Raw genomic sequence first — 23,544 nt, 5'->3', positions numbered from 1 at the left:
GGCCGTATTTGTCGTACGAAATTGCCTTCAGTTTCCGAACTTTCTGACTGATGGCCGTCACCATCCTCCCTCACCGCATGGCCTCCTCTTGGTTTTCAGATACCCCTGAGCTGGCGTTGAGTTCGTAGTCTGTCATCCCAATTAATCTCGTCAGCCATGCAAGCCAGGCCGAAATGTTCTGTTTTCTCGGGGAGCTTGGACATGCAAACTATGGTCAAGGCGGTGGCGGGATGGTCAGCGGGAGAGTACCACGGTACCAAACTCCACGCTGTCTGGCTTCCAGGCACCTCCTGGCCTGCCGCTACCGATGAGTCTCGGGGAACCATCGACTTCTATTCTCCTGGTGAAACCATTGTCAAGCCACCGCAAGGCAGGGATCGAGGGCTGTAATTTAGATATGTCGTCTTTGAACCAAGGGCAGCTCGTGTTTGCTGACTCCATCAACACTAGCAGGGTAGATAGTTATGGTAAAACGATCTGGACCACGACTCGAGGAAATTGAAACTCAAATGTCGGCCTTCCTTTTCACGAAATGCTCAAGCCGCAGTAAGGTCTCATTCTGCAACCCTCTGATGGTGCTGAAGGAAACGGGCCGTGAGCGCTGATGCTTTGATGCAGGGTTCCGTGCAGAGCCATCCAATCTAGAGCATTGCCACGCTGTAGATAGCGGCAGCTAGTCAAGACTGACGTCCACGTTGCCTCACCGTACCGTCAGATGTGGTGGTGACACAGCGACCATCTCGAACATCAAATGAACAAAACTTGCTCTCTGACCTCGGTATGGAATACCCATTCCGTTTCGGGACACAACGGTCAATGTGCAGTCGCTGTATGGCGTAGGGCCGACAAAGGACATCATTATTGGGATGAAAATAGATTGATGGCCAGCCACAGTGACTTGAGCTGTCGTCGAATGTGCTGAAATGTGCTTTGATCCAACATCTCCTAGACCGGCTGACGGCACTATGCAAATTTCGAACACGTGGATGGCGCCACGATCAACGATGTCTCCAAGCTGACGGCGAACGGGTGTTCGTGGACAGGGTTGGAACTAAGACGAAGTCGTCGGCGGCGTGATGTCGCCTGGAGTATTGTCTGCTGTGAGTTTGAGATGAGACAGAGCGAGACCTTCCAGCGCCATGCCGTCTGCAAAACCGCAGTACCGACTGCTCGATGCCAAGCCACACGCCAGACATGCATCTGTGGGGGATGGATGTTCGAATGACTTGTTGGACGGGACGAAACGAGATCAAGCGGTGGTGAGTTGGGCCTCGGTGGCGAAGATTCGATCCAGTAGGACCGACTGCAGTTTCAGACATCCACCTAACAGTTTAGGCACAAGCTGTGCCGCCGTTTGAAAGCCCAGAGGAGATAGTACTGCCGTACCGAGGTGTCTGTTGGAGGTCCTGAACGAGCGCTGATTAGCTACGAGGCCTGCCAAAGCCCGGAGGACAGGAAGCTTGAAATGCATGAAGACGGCGAAGTCTGGGGGAGGAGACTCTAAGGTACTGTGTCGTGCTCTGCAGAACTCCAGTGCAGGCCCCAACATGAACTTCCATTGGTTGGTTGGATGACCGAAGCGAACAGCAGGAGGCCACCTCAGGAGCCAAAGAGAAGGTTTCTGGTCACGACAATGAAGGGTGGTGACATTACAGATGGGGCCAGGACCCGCATTTATCCAACACAGCACCAGCCACTCCCGACCCCAGGACCCAGGGCAGGCCCCCAGCGAGTCCCAGGTGCCTGTCCCCAGCGGGGAAAGTGGGGTCCTCCTCCGGGTGGTAGGTATCTCTTGTGGGAGATGGCAACCACAAGCTTTCCAAGTCAAAACACGCCGTCCCTCCAAAGGTCCATCCACGGAAAAGCCAACACGCGGGTGTCCCCATCTGTAAGGCCTAGTCCAAGGTGGAAAATTTGGCCCTGCATGTCTTCCTTCAACAGCCTAATTTACCAGGTTATGCCGCGCCTCTGCGCGCTGCTTGCCCATCTCTCTTTGGGCCTGTCGTTGGGCAGCCTCGATCCGCGGTGCCAGAATTGACTGTACGGATAGCTAATCAAGAATTAACCAGCTCCTTAATCTATGACCTCTGCAAGAAACCTTTCAATGAAACATGAGGTAGACAAGAGATGTGTCGCCTCGCCTGCGGCTGCTCGCCACTGATGGCACCGAACCAGGTTCCCTTTGGATCCGACGTCCTGGTACTGGCGGCCCGTTGTCTCCAGAGGGAGAGAATTGCGTTTCATTGATAGCGGCACACACAAGTTGTTATGCCGGGCGGGCTTCGGATCGTTGTCCTAGCTGGCCATAACCCCGGAATCAACACTTTTGCCGTAAGCCCAAGGGCTTCTCGACCAGGTCTCATCTTGGCTTTTTGTGGGTGCCAGGTGACCGAACTCTAATAGATTGGTGGTAAACTACCCGCCACGTCAGGGCGACGGATCTTTGAATCTGATTGCCTTGATAAAGCATCGGGCCCTGGGTTTTTTTTTTTCCAATAATGCTTACGGTCTCAAACCCCTCATTTGCTGTGGTACGAGCAATGAAAGCAAGTCCAGACCACGCTAGTAACAAAATGCATACCACCCCTCTTTCGACAACCTCAAAGTCTTCTGCTCTAACGGTCTGCTTTCGATAGGTAATCTGCGTGATCAGTAGGAGCTAATCCTCTGTGAACCGCCACAACGCAGCGTAGGGGATTTTCCCCTGTCACTTCGGGCGGGGGAGATGTTGTCGACGCCCTCCGAGCCGGGATTCTCGAGCATATCCCATTTTTGAAATACTTCGTAGTCATCTCTATCGTCTCATGGCGATTTGTCCCTACCCGCGCCCGGTCTAGGCCTTCGCTCGCAGCAACCACCCTCGTCCTTGTCCGCGACCACTCTGGGCCCAGCCAACAACCTACGTGTAATGGCAAAAAGAAGGCATCGCTTGATCCTTAGAGAGAAGCGGTCTCCAGAGCCACCATCTCGCCAGGCATGCGGGGTATGATAGACTCTTGCTTCATCTCTTGCGAGAATGTCCGTACACAGCCACGTATCATGTTATTTCTCCTGGCCGGACCCTGGAAACAACCGTCATAGGAGTGCAAGACACCCGAGCCAGCTGCCTCTTTGGGCGTGGGTAATTAACGTGCCGCTTCTTGACAGCGCTAGGGTCCGGGGTAATAGACTTAGCGGTTCTTTTCCAGCAGGAGAGCCGTCTTTCGTCAGGGATGTACGCCACCACGGCAACATCACGAAAATTGACTATTCCTCCGAACAATTCGATAGACGCAAGCTGAATCGGTATGTTTCTGGGGCACAATCCAGCCTTGATTCTGATGCAGACACGCGGGACAGACAGGAATAGTTACTGAAAGAGGCTAGATAGAACAAGGCCGGTTGAAGGGATACAAAATAAGCCGGATCCACCCCAGGCGGACCGCTGTCATCACACTGCGGCGAAGAGCATCAAGTTATTAGGTGTGTCTTATCAAGACAAGTCTCAAGGTGCATCTTGTAGTAATACAGGCTATTATGAGTTTCTTCGGCTTGCCGTCCCGTAACACCCAACAGCTTCCAGGACAACGCAGCTTGGCGTTCGGACCATTACCACTGATGTGTGACTAAGATAGAGGCATGGTTTGGTTGATTAGACTCGTCCGAATCAGATATACGAGATGGACAATTTCGTTCGCTGTATGAGAAAAAGTGACGAAAAAGGCCAAACAAGAAGCCTGACACCTCATCTCGGACGTGTAGGCCGTTTGGTTCGTTTACAACTTCATCCAACGCTACCGGGTCTTCTGAGTCAGCCGCATACAAACTTCTCAGGGACGCATGATTCCTAATGAACCTCGGTATTTTGTCGGTAAATGTTGACCAGAGAGGAATGAGTTGGTAGTGCCGTGATGGTCGGATTATGCGTCGCTTGTGCTGCAACGCTCGCTGCGAAAGTCGTGATCAATATCTCCGACAACGGCGAAGTTCTGCAAAAGCAAAGGCAAAAAGCACTCACATTTGTCAAATCTTTTGGCTTTACTGGGCAGTAAGTGATGGTGGAAAATACCAAACTTATATGTTTCCAATGTAAAGGCATAGGGAAAAGATGATAAAAATATTTTCTACTCACAACGCCGATCTACAGTCACCGGGTCTGAGCTACATCCAAACTCGAAGTACGCCCAACAGACTATCTAATAAGGTGATAGCTGCTCGAAATTTCCCCCTTGATGATTCGAAATGACGGAGTGGTCTTTGTTCCATCAGCGCCATAGGTCTCATCCACGACCACCGAATCGACAAGGTACCGTTTCTTTGCGGCCTTTGGTGGAAGAGGGTAGAAATGACCTGTTCTCCCGAACCTTTACGACCAGAGAGGAGCCTTCATCAGCACTGACGAATCTTTGTGAGGTTCGACGTTGTCTCATTGTTCGGTTTCGAGATCAAACGAGGGCGGCCTCGATAGACACCTTCCAGTAGATTGTCCATCGCACCATGAAGTCTCTACTCCTTGGCTTCTAGAAGCTCGGTCCTTCTATCGGCAGGATGTAGGCTCTGGGCAGTTCTATTTTTGTTTAATCATCGAAAGATGTCGACGGCCATAAAACGCGCGAGCGAAGCTTGTGAAGACACTCAAGATAAAGTCCAAGAGGACTTCATCAGCGATACTTCACTCGAACACCCGTAGTCTGCGGACGGTCGAGGTTTGAGCACTCTCGAAGCCCCCCCCAGATGGCTGATCTCAGCCCGCGCATCTTCCACAATAGTATCTTCATATCCGTCTTGGACATCACGCCCAGAAAAATCTGACCGCTTCACCGGGCCACAATGCCACGAAGACACAGGTCGTCAAAACGATCCCCCAAACACAGGCACGCAAGCCTAGAGCCAGACTTTAGTCTCACAGGAGTAAACCCCGTCACCAAGGTCCGTCGCCGTTCGCGAAAAGACGCCGACAATGCAACAGGGAGACATCGACCTTTGCACGACTCTTCCCGGTCCCCTAGACGCTACCGACATAGCAACGAATATTCCCGCCACTTCGAAGCTAAATCAGACACAGACGGCGATCAAATCGTGCTCCCCACGCCCCCAGCGTTACCCAACACCTCTCTCGTCATCAGAACCACATCACCGAACCGCAAGGGCGACTACACCGATACTGCAACAAGACGCCAACAGTCTGGGCTCGAGCGAAGGAACGTGATCTCCAGACCCCCCAAATACCACACCAAAGAAACCAGATGCGACCAGCAACCGGACGAGTTCGTTGTCAACAACTACCGTTTCCGCAACCACATCTTGTTTCTCCTGGAGGAGCAACGCACGTCCGTCGAGTCGTGGGCACACAGCGTCGGCGCAGGTGGGCCGGCTGAGCCGATGGACTGGCAGCCCGAGCAGGAGCGGGTCATCTACATCGCCCGCGACCTCGTGGAGTACGGCTGCTACGAGGACCGGTGGAGAATCGGGAGTGGGCAGCAGCAGGAGGATAAGCCAACGAAACCGATGGTGCAGTCAGAATTAGTGTCGTGGGCCGGTCAGCCGCAGAAGGATGGGTCGACGATGTGTGGGGCGCCGGCACTTGCCTTAGGTCTGGTGGATGGGATCGAATGAAGCGGGGGCTGCACGAGTCTGGAGCCACTGGCGGGAATCAGTGAAATCTCATCAGAACCAGACGGAGTGGGAGTAGGCGTATCACGACGGGCGATCAGTCACCGCGAGAAGAGTCTGAGACAGCAAATGGTCAACGAACAACTACTCCTATTCCAGTCTATAAGCCCATTAAACATGTCATTTTCACCGCGGAGGACTTTTGATACCTATATGGGTTAACATGCAAGTTCTGAACTAGACCAGTCCTTAATTCCTAACGCCTGTCCAGATGAAGTCCGACCGACCGTACCCATTGAAGCAAAAGTCAAATCTCGTGGGAATCTCGCAAATGTACAGATTCAACCGCTCACCCACCACTCTTCTTTACGCAACGCATTCAATACCTTTTTCTCCCTCCTTCACACATTTATTTCGCATAGCGTGAGTACTCGGCAGCGACGAGGCAATGATCACGCTCGAAGGGTTCTGTGAAGCATTAGCGAGGAGTCCTTTCGCATAGCAAACCGAAATAGTAAGGGGTACCAACCTAGCGTAAGCTGCTCCTTGGGGGTGATGCGCTCTCCTCTCAGCTTCTCGACCTCCATGGCGAAGACCTTGTGAGCGGGGGCAGTACTGTCGATACAGTTGGCCTTGATGGAGATGAGGATGCCACCGCCAACCTTGAGGAATTGGTGAGCGTTCATGGCGACGATACGGGCCTGGTCGGGTTGGGCAACATCGGCGAAGATGCAGTCGACCATGGGCATAAGCATGCGGTACTTGAGGGGTTGGCGGGCGTCCTCGACAATGGGGACAACGTTGGTGCGCTTGGCAGCCATGCCGATCAGATCACGACCGGAGCGGGGAGAGAATTCGACGGCGTAAACGAAGCCAGTAGGACCGACGATATCGGCAACGTGGGAGACTGAGGTACCGGAAGCACCACCGAGGTAGAGGACCTTGGAGCCGGGGCCGAAGTACAGCTTCTCAAGACCACCGATGACGGCGGCAGCGAGCTTACTGCGGAAGGGGTTCCACACGCGGTACTCGATCTTGGTGGTTGTGGTGGTGCCGTCCTCGTTCTGGGTTTGGTTGTCGACCGAGACGCGCTTCTCGCCGTAGACGGACTCTCCGGGAACGATGTTGCGGGTTGCGATAGCGTCCTCCTTGCCACGGACGACGAAGATACCCTCGTGACGGTGGGGTTCCTGCGACTTGTTAACGACAATCCTCTTCTCGAGGAAATGCCGATGCTACAACATACCACGATGACCTTCTGGCCTCCCTTCTGACCGCCAGCAGCACCTCCACGGCCGCCTCTGCCGCCCTTGGAGACACCTCCACGGCCACGAGCACCTCCAGGACCGCCGCGACCACCGCCTGCAGATTCTCGTTAGCACATCTTCCGCGTCGGCATCGCGAAAAGTAGTACTCAAAACTTACCACGACCACCACCGCGTCCACCGAAACCACCGCGGCCACGGTCACCACCGAAGCCTCCGCGGCCACCACCACGGCCGCCGAAGCCACCACGGTCACCACCACCGCGTCCGCCGCCGAAACCACCACGACCGCCGCCGCGACTACCGCCACGAGGAGTGAAGGGAGCCATTGTCTTTTGAATATGTTAGGTCGGGTAGTCGGGGGACTGTTATTGCAGGAGAAGAAGAAGACTGGCAGTTCCCGTGTTGCAAAAAAGTTCGAATTGGGCAGAGGCGCAGGTGCTAATCCTCTGGTGGCGGGTTAAGACAACTGGACACTGGACTGCGAGTTTGAAATTTTTCGTCGGACTTTTTTTCTCAGAGCTTCAAGAGGTACGCACGGGCCAAGCTGGTAAAAGATTGTGGGGTCATCAAGGTGATTGGAGAATGCGGAATTTCAGAGGTGCCGCTCTCCGGCAAGTTTTTTTTTGTTGCGATTAGATAACGAGACCCATGGACCACTTCAAAGTGGGGTTCACACTCGGGAAGCAGGAGCGTCAGAACAGGTGGTGTACCTGACCTGCTGCAACAGATTGAAGAACACTTGGAATATCATCTTGAGATTGTCTCCAACACCAGACCGCAATCGTATTCCAGAGTAATCAAAGCAGAGTTTCTAGGCCGTTCCTCAAACATATTGTGAGTCCTATCAGTTTTCCCCTGCAATTTTCCTTTGATGATGGCTGGAGAAAAACAGTCTTTTTACCCCATAGGGTTGCGGAACCCTAAGGCCGACCCCCCTGCCGTTTCCCGATCCGCAAGCGAGCCAACCCGGCGCAGGAGGGCTAGGGTCAACGAAAGTTGTGAATTTCTTCTAACCTCACTCTGACAGCCAGCCCACGACCGACCACCGACCGACCCCGAAACCATCACCACACCCAACGATCAAGATGGTAAGTCGCAACGCCGCTCCCCATCCGTATTCCTGTCGACGAAGAGGAGGAGTTGGTGAAATCGAGGAAATTTCGACCCTGTCGCCCCTGCCGAGACGATTCCCGCCCCTCGTCGAAAGAGGGTCGAAATTTCACGATGTCAAAAAGAAAACTGGACTGTGACTCTATTATGTCACTCGTGATTTTCGATGAAGAGGAGGACTAGGAACAACATGGAAAACGTTTCAATACCTCGAAAAATACTGACACCAACGTTCCCCCCCATCAGGTTCGCTACGCTGCTCAAGAGATCGCCCCCGCGAAGTCGGCCCGCGCGCGCGGTGCCTACCTCCGTGTGTCCTTCAAGAACACCCGCGAGACCGCTCAGGCCATCAACGGCTGGAAGCTCCAGCGCGCCGTCACCTTCCTCGAGAACGTCTCCGAGAAGAAGGAGGCCGTTCCCTTCCGCCGCTACGCCGGCTCCATCGGCCGCACCGCCCAGGGCAAGGCCTTTGGCGTCACCAAGGCCCGCTGGCCCGTCAAGTCCGCCGAGTTCCTCCTCGGCCTCCTCAAGAACGCCGAGTCCAACGCCGACGCAAAGGGCCTCGACACCGGCAACCTTGTCGTCAAGCACATCCAGGTCAACCAGGCCCCCAAGCAACGGAGACGCACATACCGTGCCCACGGTCGCGTATGTTTTCCCCCTTCGATACTTCGAGAGATGATCAGAAACTTCGGCGACTAACGCACATCGCAGATTAACCCCTACATGTCCAACCCCTGCCACATCGAGCTCATCCTTACCGAGGGCGATGAGGTCGTCCAGAAGTCCGAGGCCGTCGCTGGTCGCGAGGACATCCGCCTCAACTCCCGCCAGCGCGGTGCCCGTGTCCGCCAGGCCATCACCGCCGCATAAACGAACTCTCCTCTTTATTTAGACGGTCTTCGATTTTTGTGCGGTTCATGACGTGAGAAGGGTCGGCGCGAAGTGTGGACAAACGCGGAACACCTGGGATGGATGGTCTTGGGTTGAGGGATGCGTGGATCAATAAAAAGAACTTTGCGGCTTTTCATATGCTGGTGTACAGGAAGGCTATGGTCTCATGGCATTTAGGGATTGGCATGCGAATTCACACGCGCAACGGTCTGCATGGGCCACCAATAAACAAACATGCAAAAATGATTCCCTAAGGCGGTCCTAGCTATCATGATCGGCGTCAACGGTTTCGAGGAAATGCAATCAATTTTGGCCTGCTTCTGTACCAATCATCCAAAGTCGCCCTTGTGATGATGATGACGATGATGGCGCGTTTGAGCCTCGTCAGAGCCTCGATGTCTTCGTAATATAGGTACGGACGGCGTTGTGGGTCCCTCATCCAGTCATCATGCCGCCAATTGCCTGTCCTATTTTTTTCCCCGTGGTCCCGTGGTATCTTTTCCCAGAAACGCCGTAAACCAAAAACTCCAATGGCCCACCCAAAGAAATCCCAATCATTCATTATACAGTTCTTCTCGCGTAACCGGGTGGTCCAGCTCAAACCTGCTTTGCCGCCTTGGTAATCATTCCAGTGAAGCGTCCTTTTCCAGGATGTACGATACCATCCCTCTTTGCAGCCTCAATGACCTCCTCATCATACACACCAGTCCACTCCGTGTCCATGCCAAACGCAGTCGTGAGGTTGAAGTGCTCCTGATTGCTCAAGTAATTGGTAATCTTGGCCGTCAGTCTGTCGTTGCAAGTCTGCATGAAGGGCGCGAGCTCCCTCCGACGCGAAGTCACTTCCGAAGGTTCTTGCCAGGGTGAGTTGACTGGCAAGATACTATGATTGTCAATCGTGGCGACGTCCAAAACCGCGTAGCCGCACGACTTGAGCGACATGTGCTCGATGCCGAACGAGGTCTTCTCCCTAACGAGACTGTGCGGTCGCGGCATCAGTGAGAACCCCTCATCCTTGCGCACAAATTCGTCAACCCAATCGTCCTCGTCATCTTCATCACCTTGGCCAGCCAGGATCTCTCGAATCGCCGGGGCCGGTGCGAGACGTTCAACGATGCCAGCCCAGGACAGCAGTCGTGGCTGCCTTAGTCGCATCCTACCCCAACCAGAGAACGGATCGGGTGGAGGTGGAGGGGGTACTGCGTGATTCGCCACATTGGCGATTTGCGGAAGACCTTGCTGCATCATGCCAGCCATGTGGTTGACAGCCATGTTTATCGGCATGTTGCCAGGCGCAGGCGGTGGGGGCGGAGCGACCGCAGCCCCTGCCGCAAGCGCAGGTATAAACCCGAAACCCGGGTTGGCTTGAGTTTGGAGAGGAGCGGGCGGCAGCGGCGGTGGTTGGTTCTGGTGCGCGTGCAAATGTGCAATCTGTTGCAAAGCTTGGGGTTGGCCTTGTGCAAACGGCAGCACTAGGCCCGGTCCATGTACCGGCCCAACGATAAGTGCAGGTCCAAACGCGTTCTCAACATTGGGGTTTCTCGTGGGCGCGCCTGTGAGAGAGATGCTTTCGAGTTCCAACTTGTCTAGAGATTGCATTGCCATCGTCCGCAGAACCTGCAGAAAGATGTGAGGCGCCGAGTAGCAATTCTTGAGCGAGAGGTGCTTGACATGCGGCAGAGCGAGCACGGCGTCTGGCAACTTGGCAACTCCGGGCTGTACCATCTGCGCTGGCAAGCAGAAAGGGGCGGGAAGCACATATTGGTTCCGCTGGGTGATGCCAGGTGCGAACTCGCCGCCACACACCCACTCGAAGTGGAGGAATTTGATGTTGGGTTGTGTCGCAATATGGTCTCGCAGCAAGCGGTGGACCCTAGCCACCGCGTCCACGGGCGAGACGGGGTTGTCCTCCACGCAACCAGGAGCGACCTTGGATACCTGACGCCAGTCGGCTACAACAGCCAGAGCAACGTTAGTAAGGTTAGGCAGACTCTGCCAGAAATCCGCCCTCTGCAACATGTAGACGTGGCTGCTGGGAATCTTGGCGATCGTCAGGGTCGTCAGAGAGCTGAAGCTATTCATCCGAGCGTTATCGATGAGGGCGAGCACATATGACTGGATGAGAGCTCGGTGAGCCCATTCTAGCTCTAGTAGCATCTCTTTCTGAGCTCGAGTCAGATTCCTGGGCTGTAGTGCATGGCCCGCCGTTATCTCATGTAGCACGGCGACCGCCGCTCTCGCCTGAGCAAGGTTATCCTCTTGATCGTCGGTAATGACATTGGCAAAGACAGTATCGTTGTTATTGTTGGCATTGGCAATGAGGTTAGCGTTAGCGGCGGCTATGGAGGCGGCGTGGGAGGCGGCAGCGGCGGCAGCAGCAGTACGTTCGTCAAAGTCGATGTTCATGAGCGACACGTTCTCAGTGCTTAGAAGCATGGCTATGGCGTCCTTTGCCTGTTCCTGCGTATACCCAGCGTTCCTCACCATGGACTCCAGTACAGTATACTTGAACTCCCGAGGACTCTCAAAGGCAAGCTTCCGGGCATTCATTGTGTCCGAATCGGCCCGGGCAAGGCGTCGCTGCAGCGTTCGATATCGCAAGTTGCGCAGGCCAAAGACCGGGTGCGGCAGCGGGGGGCTCTCCAACTGTTGGTCGGGTCCCAAAAGGTAGCCCAGCCCAGCATCGCAACACAAGCCAAGCTCTTGAACCTTAACCAGACATCTCAAGGCCTCTTTCATAGACGCCGTCTCATCGGCGGTCTGCTCAAGCCCCTCAAGTTCCGTATATCTAAGGTACGACTCGTGAGGCCACCGGTAGATACCCCAGTACGAGGTGACAGCTTTCTGTGTCGGCTTGATGGGCGGGTAGGCGAGGCTCTCCTCGTCCAGCTCGAGTGACAAGGCAAATCGTAGAATGTGCTCGCCGAACGACTGGAAAATGCGCATGCCGCTGGAGAAGAGAGTATCCTTTCCGAGCTGACGCTGCACTCCGTCGTCTTCTTCCTCCAGGCAAGGTATCTTCTGCTTCCTCGCCTTGTACATCTCCGATCGGAAAGGAACCACAACGTTGCGGAAGTATTTTGAAGAGACCATTTTATCGAACTCGCGGTTAACCAAACGGAGGGTCTTAACATCCGATCGGGCGAGGTAGGTGGTGATTTCGTCGAAGATCTCAACTGGGACCATGGCTGGCGGCCAGGTGAGCTTGGAGGGGTCTGAATCCATGGCACTCTGTCTGCGTATCCTCCGTCGTTTGCGGGGCATTTCCGAAGATGCAGTTGCCCTTCTATTCATTTCGACCGTCGATTATTCAAGCATAGGTAAGCCTGTCTGAGCTTGGCGTCGATTCTCGGGGCTCAGTGTGAGAGTTGAAGGAGTTCAATATTCAGCGGTCGCCCATCAATCGGCCTGTCGGGTCGGGCAGTTCGGGCAATCGAATGGGAGACCGCGGTAGCTTGTGCTTGAAAGTGGCCTGTCCCAAAACAAGCGAATATCATGTATAAGGTAGACAGCAAAGGCTGTTTCGTGGGGGGAATTGCAATTCGTGGCTGCAGGAACACTCGGAATCGTCAAACGTCAAACACAAAAATCGATAAAGTCGAGGAATTGCCTAGGTAAGAGCGAGTGGCGACTGTGCAATCGTCGGAAGCTGCAGAATGTTGGGCTAGAGAGTTAGCAATATTCTGTGATGTTGAGACACTCTTCGCTGTTTGTATACCTGTGTTGATGAGGCGCAAAAAAATGTGGAAGGTCGGCTCAAAGGGAGGTTTGTTGCAAAGTTGAGGTAAGGTAGGTCAAAGTCGACGGAATTTCTCTTCAGAGCGTAGCAGGAGCCGAGTGAAGTCACTGGTGGCAGGTGCCCGGTTCGGAGGGTTATGAGACCACTTTTTAGCGTCTTCTCAGACAAAAGAAGCTGCGCTATTGGCTACCTTACCTCTGATCAGCATTTGGCCGGGGCGCCTACCTTAGGATCAGCAAGCAGGCGTCAACATGGGATTGTTTGGCGGTCGCGGTGGTCTTTGGCGGGGTGCTTGCGGCAAGGACAGGGGATAGGCGGTGGGGCCGGTCAGGGTCTATCGAGTCTACACCAATTCCCTACCTGCCTTGCACTTGCACCACCTGTCGCTGATTCTCCCATTGCCACCTCATTCTCTCCATACCTTCAGGACATGCCAACATTTGCTTTTCACCTCGTTTATTCACCTAGGTAGTGTATAGTGAATTGAACCAAAATCAGGGATGAAAAAAATCTTACCAGTTTGATTGGCTTTCAGAATGGTAAGATGAGTCGAAACAGCGACATCTCCCTACTCACACCTTCACCTTGCTGGTCTCGATCATGAATGAACCTTCAACTCTGCATGAAAACAAACAGCTCAATCAATGAATGGAAACCTTCGCCACAGCTCCACAAGACTCAACAGACAACGATTCCATTACGAGTGTTATCCAGCGGTTTCAGACTACTGGCCTACCTAATCTCCAGCCACGGCAAAAAATCATCCATGGATAATGGCCTATGGGTGCCGTGGGAATACATGATGGTATATAGAAGAGAATAACTGTGGCATATTTCTGCGGACCCAAAACACCCCAACGCCTCGAATCATAACAACTGTTTCCTTCCGCGAAAGAAAAAAGGGGGGGAGGGGAGGGGGCTGATCAAGGGGTAGAAGACTTGACGATTTGTTGGGCGGGTCCAGAAAAGAACCAGTATCTAGCTTCTTGTAAGCCATGGGTCATAAATATAGTGGAAGCAGTTTCACATACTGTGCAGCGTACTGGACTTCGATAGTCGCCGCCTGGCCCTTGCAAGAAGCCGGTGCGCTTCCGCCGACGGTGTGTATCCTGTAGACCTCCTGGACGTCTCCGGTGCTGGGCTCGACGGTACGGAGCCGGAGCCAGGGAACGGCCGCCTCACCGTGTTGGCCGGACTGGGCCGTGAGAGGCGCGGGCATGGACGCGTTCTTGGCGCAGTACGAGTCGCCGACGGACGCGCCGTCGTTCTCCAGCATGAAGAGAGGGACGCCCTTACCGGTGAAGAGGTGGTGTCCCGAGATGGCGAGGTTGCTCGGGCCCAGGCGGCGGCTCGCCTCCTGCTCTGTGAGGTTGAAGTCCATGGCCACAACGGGCAGCTTGTCGAGCAGGTCGGGGTACAGGGAGCCCACGCAGCTGGCATTAAAGAGCGTGGCGATGGCGCCGGTGGCGACGGGGACTGCCATTGCGTTGCTGGTGTCGCATGTGTAGTTTTGGGTTCCGCGGCCGATGGCGATGTGCGTGAGAGACAGTCCATCTCTGGGCTCGCCGAGAGTCTCGGTTGCAGCTGGTCGTGTGTTTTAGTGTAAGTATGCCTTGCAGGCTCGGGTCTCACTCACCCTCGGGCATCTTGGCCGTGGAGAGGTCGCAGACTGGTGCAGTAGATAGGTACTTTATGGCCTGGACCTTGGTTGCCAGCATGTTGAAGTACTCGGAGATTTGCTCGATGCTACCCGGCAACGCAGCTTGGAGGTTGAGCGTGGGGTAGGTTGGCGCAGCAAGGGCAAGGGAGGCCAGGGCTGGCACCAACAGTGTTGGGCAACGCATGTTGGTTGTTTGTGATAAAGTAGGTGTTGGTCGGCAGCGTGGAGTGGAGGCGATGTCGACCTGAAAGGTAGATGAGATGTCGGTTGTTGGTAATTATGCTCGTTCTGCGGAGGAATGAAATATCGTACCAAATTTCAAGCAAAAAACCCAGATAAAAACAAAGAAATCCGAGACTAGGAAACAATGAGAACCGGAAAACTCAAGAAAAGGAAAGTAGATTTGTCTCTCGATATATGAGATGAACGGTGGAGATGGGGTGGGCTTTACGAGTTCTGTAGTGCAAGCGGGCAGCCGTTTCTAATATACCACAGCATTATCAAACCGCTCCCCCCCGGCGGCAAAGAACGGCCACTAATGCTTCTCACTAGGACCCGAGGAACTGAACTGCCCAGAATGGTATGGTATCAAGGTTCACAAAAAGATGGCGGGAGAAGGATAGCCGGGGTGGTCTGCCGCCATGGTGTGCGACGCAAAGGCTCGGTATTCGCAGCGGCTCCATGGTCAAGACTGGCAGCCGCCATGCCAATACAACCGTACGACGGGCGGGAAGAGGACGAGGAAACGAGTGAGGGGTTTGACCGTCGGACGAGGGCGAATGAGTGGAAGGGCGAGATGCAAGTAATACCGGCGGGTGTGGATGCCAGGCGATCTTCGCCAGGGCCAGGGCAGATGCAAGCGCCCGGCCCGCTTCGATGGCCTCGCTGTGTGGTGACAGGTAGCGACGCGCTCCACGTTTTGAGGATCTAGTGCTCACTGCCCAGGAATCGAGGATCCGAGGCCGTGACCATATTGTTTCCATTCATCAACTCAAGTTGAGCCTGGGTAGCGGACTTGTTATTTTGTGAGTATATACCTTAGTCTACCACTTTACTTACCGGGACGAAGTGAACTAGGTACCTAGTTGGATGATGATGATGATGATGTTGACGACGTACCTTATCTTCGGCTGACATATCCGGACAAGGACAAAATCAAGAATTTCAGTACATTGCTTTACCTAGCAATGCCAAGCCTGTCTTTGTCTTTCTTCATCTGTATGTTCATTCGTATCACTGTGGTGGGGTTGGATGAAAGACAAGGCCTGCTCATCTGGTCTCTGACCGAGAGTGTGTGCGTGCCTTTTCGAAATAGCGAACCAGAGCGGCGAGAAACCTGAAATAGTAACAGATATCGCGTCAACTCTCACACTTGATAGGCCGACTGAGGTTGCCAGGGACGGTACCACATTGTACCAGTCTCTGCCCGGCGACGCGCCCACGTTGCATGTCCCCACTCTTGTTCATTGCTTTTGCCGCGCTTCATTGGGGCCGCGACGGTCTCCCATTGGTCGACGTGCCTCTACTCCATCCGGGCCGCGCAGACGGGCCAGCGCCAACCGGGGGGTGGTGTTCATCGAATCATCTGGCGTTCTTGACATTGGGTGGCACGGTGGCAGCTCGGCACTGGAGAACCCTAGGTACGAATATCGTAGGTAAGTCGATGAGAAAACCCCAGAATAGCATCGTGGTGGACCTAGTAGGTAGCCATGCTTCGAACGCTGCTTGACTCCATCTATGATCTCGCCTACAAGATCTCGGATCATGGAAGAAGTTCCCGTCCATCCCTGGTAGCTAGTATTCAGAGTGATATCGCAGATATCTGTATTCTGACGAGATCATTCAATAAGTTAACTTACCTTAGTGCCACAGTTCACACTACATGTCCCAACGCCCAATCGTACAGTTGCTGATAAAAACAAGTTTTATGCATACAGTCTTCGCCCACAGAGTCGTTCGTCGCTGGCCCAAATCAATATCTCGCTTCCCGCCTTCTTGTCAACCAGACGCTCACTCACTGGCCACCGACTAGTGCCCGTTGAACCCTTCCTCTTGCCAGTCGCCGTGGCCGTCTCCGGCCCCTCCCTTGAGGCCCCCTGCGCCCGCCGTGGCGGCTCCTGCTACCGATTTGCCAAGGTGACTGGCATGCTTCTCCACGTCCACCGTGCCGAGCCAGTATAGCGAGCAGAAAACGAGCAAATGCAACGCGACACAGTATGCCGCAAATAGATTTCTACTAGTCCGAGAGGCCAGCACCATTCGCGTTACTGAGTACACCACACGTTCGGGGAAGCTCATTCGCTTGTAGGCCCTGGCTGATTCCCGCCCTCGGAAAGCGGCAAATGGCGAAATATTCGATTCGTATGCCTTTTTATATCTGTCCATGGTAATCCCCGGGTTCCCGCTGCCTCCAATGGAAACGGTTGAAGGGTTCGGGTTAGATGAGAATGCCGCTGAGGACGACGTTGCTGAAGGCCCTGCCCGATTGTATGTCGAAACGTACCTCGTCTTCTCGTAAAGACTGAGATTGTCCTTTTGTAGAGCTGATACTTCTTGTCTCAGCTGCGAAACGGTGCGGTGGGTGTCCGACAATTCACTCTCCAGTTCTGCAATCCGCTTTTTGAAACGGTCACGTTGTGCAGTAATCATTGGCAGGATGCCTGAGCCGCCGCCCATGGGTTCTCCGCCACCACTCATACGGGGGTCGATTCCGCTGATGATGGACGATGTCGGGGACACTCTTCCTCCCCTCCGCCCCGGGGCGACTGATGGGGCGTAGCGGTTGAACGTTCCAGCCACGGACGCGCCTGATGGGAAAGCGTTGGACGACTCCGACTGCAGCGTCGCGAGGTCGTTCTCGAGTCGCTCGTTGAGTTTCTGCGACTTCTCGAGGTCCATGTTTGTTCGCGACATGTCCTCCTGGAGGTCGGATAATTTTGTCTGTAGGTCTTGGTGGGAGACACGCAAAATGGTCAGCTCATCGCCGAGCTTCTTGTTCCGTGCCAAGAGCAGTTTCTCCAGAGTGTCGCCATGGCTCTTAGACTCTGCAGCACTTTCGACAACATCCTTCACGTCGTCGTCGTCGCCCGTCGAGAACTCAATGCTCTTGAGCACCTCGAGCTCCTGCTTCACGTCGTCGTAGTCGCTCCATTTCTGCACTTTGGACTTTAGATTGTCCCTTTCTTCCTTAAGAAGGCCAACTTCTCTATCCAAGCTGCGCAGCCTGGAATCTAGATCACGCTTGAGCCCCTCCTTCTCAACCCTCGTAGCATCGAGCTTCCGAATAAGGGACGAATTCTCGGATCGCATGCGCATGTAAGCGGGGTCGTCCTCCAGCGATGCGGGTGTTTGAGTCGTCGCGGATGACTTTGCCTGTGCAAGTTCCAGTCGCAGTTGCTCGTTTCGCGCTTCGATCTCGGCCAGCCGCTGACTAGTTCGGTCAAGGTCTGAGTGAAGCATCTCGATTTCGGCACTAGTGACGTGACCGGCCTGACCCTCCGCATCTCCAACATCCGTCTTGCCCAAACGCTGGTTCACTTCGTAGCTCGCCTTGATCTCGGTGAGCAGTCGCTCCTGGTTTTCAACTTTTTCTTCCAGCGTCTTCTCCTTCGCGGCCCAATTGTCCTTCTTTTCGTCCAACACAGCCACCCAAGAAGCTTCCACCTCCTTCACCCTGCTTTCTAGATTGTTTTCAAGCTCCCTCTTCGCGGCAGATTCTGTCTGCAGTTTGCTCTCCGTATCCTCAAGCTGCGTCGTCAGCTTGGCGACAGACTTTTGCAGGTGCTGATTTTCCTCGGTCAGCTTCGGTAGGGTGTCTTCGGACACGAGCATCGAGTCAACCGAGGCCTCCAGCAGCGGATATGGGTCGGGCGCATCGGATAAGGATGTGTATGCCTGAAGGAAGGCCGAATTGATTGACTTTGAATGATTCGTGAGAAGGTCGATGAAAGTTTGGTACGCTATCCGTTTAGTAAGAGTAAGGCCTCGGCCACAACCATGCCATACCTTTTAACAGGCCCTTTATCTCTGCCAATTTCGTTGTATCATCGAGCTTTCTAAAGTCTTTTGTCTTCTGGGCCAGTTCCTTTCTCTGGACAGTCGAATCCCGCTGGTACGTGACAATCTCGGAGGCAGTGTTGTCGAGATTCGCGACGAGGTTCGTATAGTCGATGGCTAGCTTGGTTAGGATAAGCATTTAAAGTTCTATCCAAGGCTTTTGCTCACTTCTCCAGGCCGAGATGGCATGTTGGAACTTGTTGCCGCCCTCGGGCAGGTTTGAAGTGTCTGAAGGTACCTCTGCCTGCGGCGCGTTGGCATTGGCAGCTAGAACGGATTCAACGTCTGCCATTGTGAGTCGGGTTTCTCGGTCGTAAGTTGGGTAGTCACTTCATCACCGGGAGCCCATAGACATCCGAGAGGTCGAGGATGGTGGCGGAGTTGGAGAGTCGTTTAAATCCAACAGTGTCCGTGGCTGCTGGTGCCATTCGGGTGCAGATCGAAAGTGTTTCGACTGAGCTCGCTGATTCGGGGAACGTGTTCCCTTTCCAGGCAGCAATTTGATTGGCTGCACCCGACATGCAGGGGTTCACAGGTAGCAAGAGCTGGCCGTTTCCGTGCCTCTGGGGCCGCCCCGGGTACATGTTCGCGCCACAGTACGGAGTACGGCAACCCGGGACAGGCCTACGTAATCCGCCCATAGCAAGCTACCTAGGTACCTGAGGTATTGTACCTGTGGGAAGGGAAGCACACTAAGGATATCTAAGGTACCTGATTAGGAGCCTGGACCTGACGCTCCATATCATCAACTGATTGCCAGCTTCGGAGCTTCCCAGCTGCATCATACCCTCAGCAGAACATCCCTCGCGCCTCGAGACGGCCGTCGCAACATTTCGACAATGGCATTACGGCACTGATGATAGCACGGCTGATTTAACATGGCATCCGAGGATCCAAACGACCAGACCTCCTCTGCGTCTAGGAGCTCCAATGCGATCGCCCGCAATGACGGGCCCTTTGTCTTGCGCACATTGCTGGAGGATGTGCCCTTGTCGGCAGATGACGCTGCCGAAGGGACCAAGATTAATTGTGTTGATTACCTAGGTAGATATGCCGCCTTCCTTGGCTCATTGCGGTGCTGACCATCGTACCACCAGACCACAACCTATACATTGGCACGAGCGCGTCCGAATTGCTTCACTTTGTCCAAATCCCAGCCGATCCAGCCGATCCAGCCGGACGACCATCTTTCATACTTGCTTCCCGTCTCCGACCGGCCTTTGCCGAGACCAGCAACTCGCTTCCTGGCATTCAACAGATTCTTCTCTTGCCCAAAGTCGGAAAGGCCTGTGTGCTTTGCAACTGGACTGTCACCTTTTACTCTCTCCCCGAATTCAGCCCCGTATTCGGCACCACGCAGGTGAAGAACTGCAATTGGGTTGGCGGAGTAGACTTGAACGATCCCCAAGATGACGTTGACGAACCCGCTGCGGGGGTGTTCATTCTCCTGTCGTTAATGCGGAGGATTCAGGTTGTGAGGATCGGGGAGGTCGCAAGAGCAGTCAAGGTACGCAATGGTTTGGTCTCGGTGTAATTGGTGGCTAACGGCAGGTCAGAATATCGATGTCTCCGGGACTACAATATCAATCCGACGCGACTCCATTGCGTGCGTTGCTGATTCGCGGAGTTACTCCTTGCTCGACGTTGGCAGGCAGCTTAGGATTCCGCTTATGACCATTTCATCGTTGGACGACTCACAGCCCGCTGGAGAGATCGGCCAGGCTCAAGACATCGCCGGAAGTGTAGATGGCGGTATCTTGAGAAGTGCCTCGGCCGCTCACAACCGACCGCTCCTATCTGCCGGTGACCCGCACGGCCATGCTAGAAGCACGAGCCTGGGCGGTTTACTCAGTGGGGGACGGAGGGACCTCAGTCCTCGAGGAGCTGATGACCGCACACGACAAGGATCGTCACCACCAACTCCATCTGCAAGTCCAAGACCTTCGGGCGAAGGCCCCTTGCCGCCGCCATTGACAGATAAGCCCCTGCCAGCTGCGCCTGGTCCTGTATGGGCGGATAGCTCCCCAACGAAAACAGCTCCCGTCTTCCTCAAACCTCACATCGTCTCGCCAACAGCCGAAGAATTCCTCCTTGTTACGGGTACCGGACCGTTGGACCCCGGCATCGGCATGTTTGTGAACCTTGACGGCGACCCAACGAGACCGACTATCGAGTTTGACAGATACCCCCGGCAAGTGGTGGTGGACGGTGGGTCATCTAGCCAGTCATCGTCCAGGATGACACTGGGACAGGAAGAAGAGGGATATGTCATTGCATCCATGACGAAGGACTCGGAAGCAGGGCTTCGTCATGGCCTGGAGATCCAGAGATGGGATGCGGACGGGGCTGACCCAGAAACATCCAAATGGTGGTTGGAGACGGACACACCAGGAGGAGATGAAACGACATCTCTGGGTATTCGGTCGCTGATGGGCACCGATGAGACTCATTTCGAAGAGATCGTCGACAGACTTTGCCAAAGAAAATTCTCCCCTTTCCCTGGAGGAGTAGCCGAAAACCCGATATTCTCACCGAGGAGCGCAGATTCTCGCACCGCATCGTCTCTAGAGCAGTTGACGAAAGAAAGAGAACTGTTCGAACGTGATGTGGACTCCCAAGAAGAGGACGCATTGCCTGAGGGGTGGGAAGACAACAGAAATGGAGAAGAGAGGGAGTTTGCACGACGACTTGCGAATGCCAATTCAAGGATAGCGGTATGGGCGGCAGATCACATCTGGTGGGCAATTCGGAACCCAATGTTGCTGCGGCTGGAAGCTAGACTGGAAGCTGCGTTCGAGCAAGATGGAACCTCAGACCCAGCCAGGCTCAACCGACGTGCGATTTTCACGGTACTCAACTCATTCAGGGGGCAGGATGCCAAGTCGGAGCTGGAGTTCGTCACGTTCAGTTACCTGCGCCAGCGCGCTGGAGTCCTCCTCCTTACCAACTTATTGCATGCGACAGAGACGCCCTTCACAAATGTTGAGTTGAAAGCCTTGGAGGAAGTTTTGGTGGAGAGTAGTCTGGATCCTCGCGTTGTGCTATCTTTAATACCCAGTCTGCGGAATGAGATTGTTGAGAGCCGGAGAGGCATATGGATCTTTGGCGGCGTCAAGAGAACAACAGAGAACTACCTGGAAAGCGAGCATTTCCACAAAGACAGTCACACAATAGGGGACCTCGACAGTAAAGTCGTGCAGTTCCTGCGGCGGTTCCTGGCTGCGTGGAGGAAGAAGAAGGGATTTGGCAGCGTTGCGGACGAAAGCGAGGTGTTCCGGACCGTCGATGCCGCGTTGTTACTGGTCCTCCTTGAGCTCGACCAGAATTCGCCCATGGGCTTGGCGAGGAAGAGCTCGTCTGTCCGGTCGGAGCTATACGACGTCGTCGATAAGGGCGTAGACTGCTTCGACCGAGCTGCCTCCCTTTTGGAGTCATACCACCGCCTCTTCGTGCTGAGTCGGCTATACCAAAGCCGCAAGATGGCGGGCGACGTTCTTGCGACTTGGCGGCGCATCATTGAGGGCGAGGCTGACTATGGCGGCGAGCTGCAAGACGGAGAGCAGCGCGTCCGCGAGTATCTCACAAAGATTAGCAGCCAGGCCCTTGTTAGGGAGTATGGTGTCTGGCTTGCCAGCCGCAACCCGAAGCTGGGCGTGCAGATCTTTGCAGAAGACAAGGGCAAGGCCCCCGGATTCGAACCCGCGGAAGTGGTGGCCATCCTCCGTGAAGAGGCTCCAGATGCCGTCAAATACTACCTTGAGCATCTTGTTTTCGGCAAGGGGCACACGGGCTACGTCAACGAGCTCGTCGCATATTACTTGGACATTGTTCTCAGCGAGCTGGAGACGTCACAAGAAAGTCGAGACACGTTTGCCGGCACATACACATCATACAGAGCTCTGCAGGCCCCGAAACCGACATATCGACAATTCCTAACAGATAACGCCCCCGAAGACGACGAGGTCTGGCAGAGCCGACTGCGGTTACTGCAATTGTTGGGTGGTGCTCACCAGTACGACGCCGCAGCCATCAGGGAGCGCATATCGGCGCTGCCGGACGAGCTTCTTGTCCCAGAGACCATCATCCTTGACGGCCGCGAGAGGCGCCATGAGGACGCCATCCGGCTCCTCGTACACAAGCTGGGCGACTACGACACGGCTGTCTCGTACTGCCTGCGTGGTGGTTCGAGTATCTACACTCGCCCTGACGGCAGGCGGGAGAGCACGCCGACGCACGACATGCAGGCGCGGCTGTTTCGGGCTGTCCTCGGCGAGTTTCTCACCATACAGGACGTCAGCGACCAGATTGAGCAGACTGGCGCTTTGCTCGAGCGCTTCGGGGGCTGGTTCGATGTCGATGACGTTCTGGCGCTGATTCCCGACCAATGGTCAGTTGAAGTTGTGGCCGGGTTCCTGATGACGGCCTTACGACGCATTACGCAGGAAAGGCACGAGACAACGGTCACAAAGGCCCTCAGCTCGGCGGAGAACCTGCGGGTGAACCACGACTTGATTGTCAAGGTGGAAGAAAAGGGTCCGTCGATCGAGGTCCCCAACTAGCCCACTTGTCTTATCTTGGATCAAGGAAAGCCAAGCTTGATGTTGATATAGACCAGTCCGCAGCGGGAAAGATAGCAGCCCAAAAGCAAGTACGATAATGATGGGTCTCTTTATCGAGTTTGTCTCCATGTTCACGACAGCAGCTTTGTAGGGTGAAAGCGGAGAGGCGACTGTTTGGCCTTGATAACAATGGCCTTGGGGATACGACACTTTCATGGCTAGTCACAACGCTGGCGTGCATTATTAGAGAATCTCGCAACCGCCGTTTCCACCGGCTGAGCCACCGGCTGAGCCGCTGCCGCTGCCGTCTGAGAAAGCTGTGTAGCGTGGCTACTTCGGGTGGAAGAGCAAGATATACATAGGCATGGATTGGGAAAGGAGGCGCCTTGATCTGAAACCGGGGACTGGCTGCGTTCGCTCTCGGGAGGTAGAACCTCATCCCTTCGAGGGTTGTCAATCACGAAATGCCGAGCTCGACGCGAGGAGACGGACGCTAGCTAGTCTATATAGCACAGTGTATCTACCTAGCCCAACCTGCTTTCCTTTGGGTTCTCGCGAATGCGAATCCGAAAGTTGGTGGAATGGTGGAGAGGTTTTATCCCCAGCTGGCTCCCCTTGGACAGGTCGATACTCAAATGGCATAGTTGTCTTGGAAACCCCCCCCCC

General features: G+C 54.5%; 7 protein-coding genes across 7 annotated transcripts; 3 read left to right on the top strand and 4 right to left on the bottom strand.

Moving 5' to 3' along the window:
- Positions 1-4,809: 4,809 nt before the first annotated feature.
- On the top strand, positions 4,810-5,595 carry CORC01_07283 (uncharacterized protein; the record flags this gene model as incomplete). The annotated part of the gene is made up of 1 exon (XM_022618920.1): positions 4,810-5,595. One exon carries the CDS (start codon positions 4,810-4,812, stop codon positions 5,593-5,595), a length of 786 nt encoding a protein of 261 aa, XP_022474532.1.
- A 406-nt stretch (positions 5,596-6,001) lies between these two features.
- CORC01_07282 (fibrillarin) lies at positions 6,002-7,186 on the bottom strand (the record flags this gene model as incomplete). Its single annotated transcript, XM_022618919.1, has 4 exons — positions 6,002-6,060; positions 6,122-6,782; positions 6,839-6,954; positions 7,018-7,186. 4 exons carry the CDS (start codon positions 7,184-7,186, stop codon positions 6,002-6,004), a joined length of 1,005 nt encoding a protein of 334 aa, XP_022474531.1.
- Positions 7,187-7,945: 759 nt separating this feature from the next.
- CORC01_07281 (ribosomal protein L22) lies at positions 7,946-8,843 on the top strand (the record flags this gene model as incomplete). The annotated part of the gene is made up of 3 exons (XM_022618918.1): positions 7,946-7,948; positions 8,217-8,618; positions 8,685-8,843. The coding sequence occupies 3 exons, from the start codon at positions 7,946-7,948 to the stop codon at positions 8,841-8,843; spliced, it is 564 nt and encodes a 187-aa protein (XP_022474530.1).
- Positions 8,844-9,461: 618 nt separating this feature from the next.
- CORC01_07280 (F-box domain-containing protein) lies at positions 9,462-12,128 on the bottom strand (the record flags this gene model as incomplete). The annotated part of the gene is made up of 1 exon (XM_022618917.1): positions 9,462-12,128. One exon carries the CDS (start codon positions 12,126-12,128, stop codon positions 9,462-9,464), a length of 2,667 nt encoding a protein of 888 aa, XP_022474529.1.
- Positions 12,129-13,526: 1,398 nt separating this feature from the next.
- On the bottom strand, positions 13,527-14,447 carry CORC01_07279 (malate dehydrogenase; the record flags this gene model as incomplete). The annotated part of the gene is made up of 3 exons (XM_022618916.1): positions 13,527-13,581; positions 13,635-14,187; positions 14,240-14,447. The coding sequence occupies 3 exons, from the start codon at positions 14,445-14,447 to the stop codon at positions 13,527-13,529; spliced, it is 816 nt and encodes a 271-aa protein (XP_022474528.1).
- Positions 14,448-16,291: 1,844 nt separating this feature from the next.
- CORC01_07278 (uncharacterized protein) lies at positions 16,292-18,611 on the bottom strand (the record flags this gene model as incomplete). The annotated part of the gene is made up of 3 exons (XM_022618915.1): positions 16,292-18,222; positions 18,269-18,436; positions 18,488-18,611. The coding sequence occupies 3 exons, from the start codon at positions 18,609-18,611 to the stop codon at positions 16,292-16,294; spliced, it is 2,223 nt and encodes a 740-aa protein (XP_022474527.1).
- A 586-nt stretch (positions 18,612-19,197) lies between these two features.
- CORC01_07277 (uncharacterized protein) lies at positions 19,198-22,878 on the top strand (the record flags this gene model as incomplete). Its single annotated transcript, XM_022618914.1, has 3 exons — positions 19,198-19,363; positions 19,417-19,826; positions 19,876-22,878. 3 exons carry the CDS (start codon positions 19,198-19,200, stop codon positions 22,876-22,878), a joined length of 3,579 nt encoding a protein of 1,192 aa, XP_022474526.1.
- Positions 22,879-23,544: the final 666 nt, after the last annotated feature.

The sequence above is a fragment of the Colletotrichum orchidophilum genome (assembly GCF_001831195.1).
Source record: "Colletotrichum orchidophilum strain IMI 309357 chromosome Unknown Scaffold_58.1, whole genome shotgun sequence".
NCBI lineage: Eukaryota > Fungi > Ascomycota > Sordariomycetes > Glomerellales > Glomerellaceae > Colletotrichum > Colletotrichum orchidophilum.
This window is presented reverse-complemented; position numbering and strand designations above follow the sequence as displayed.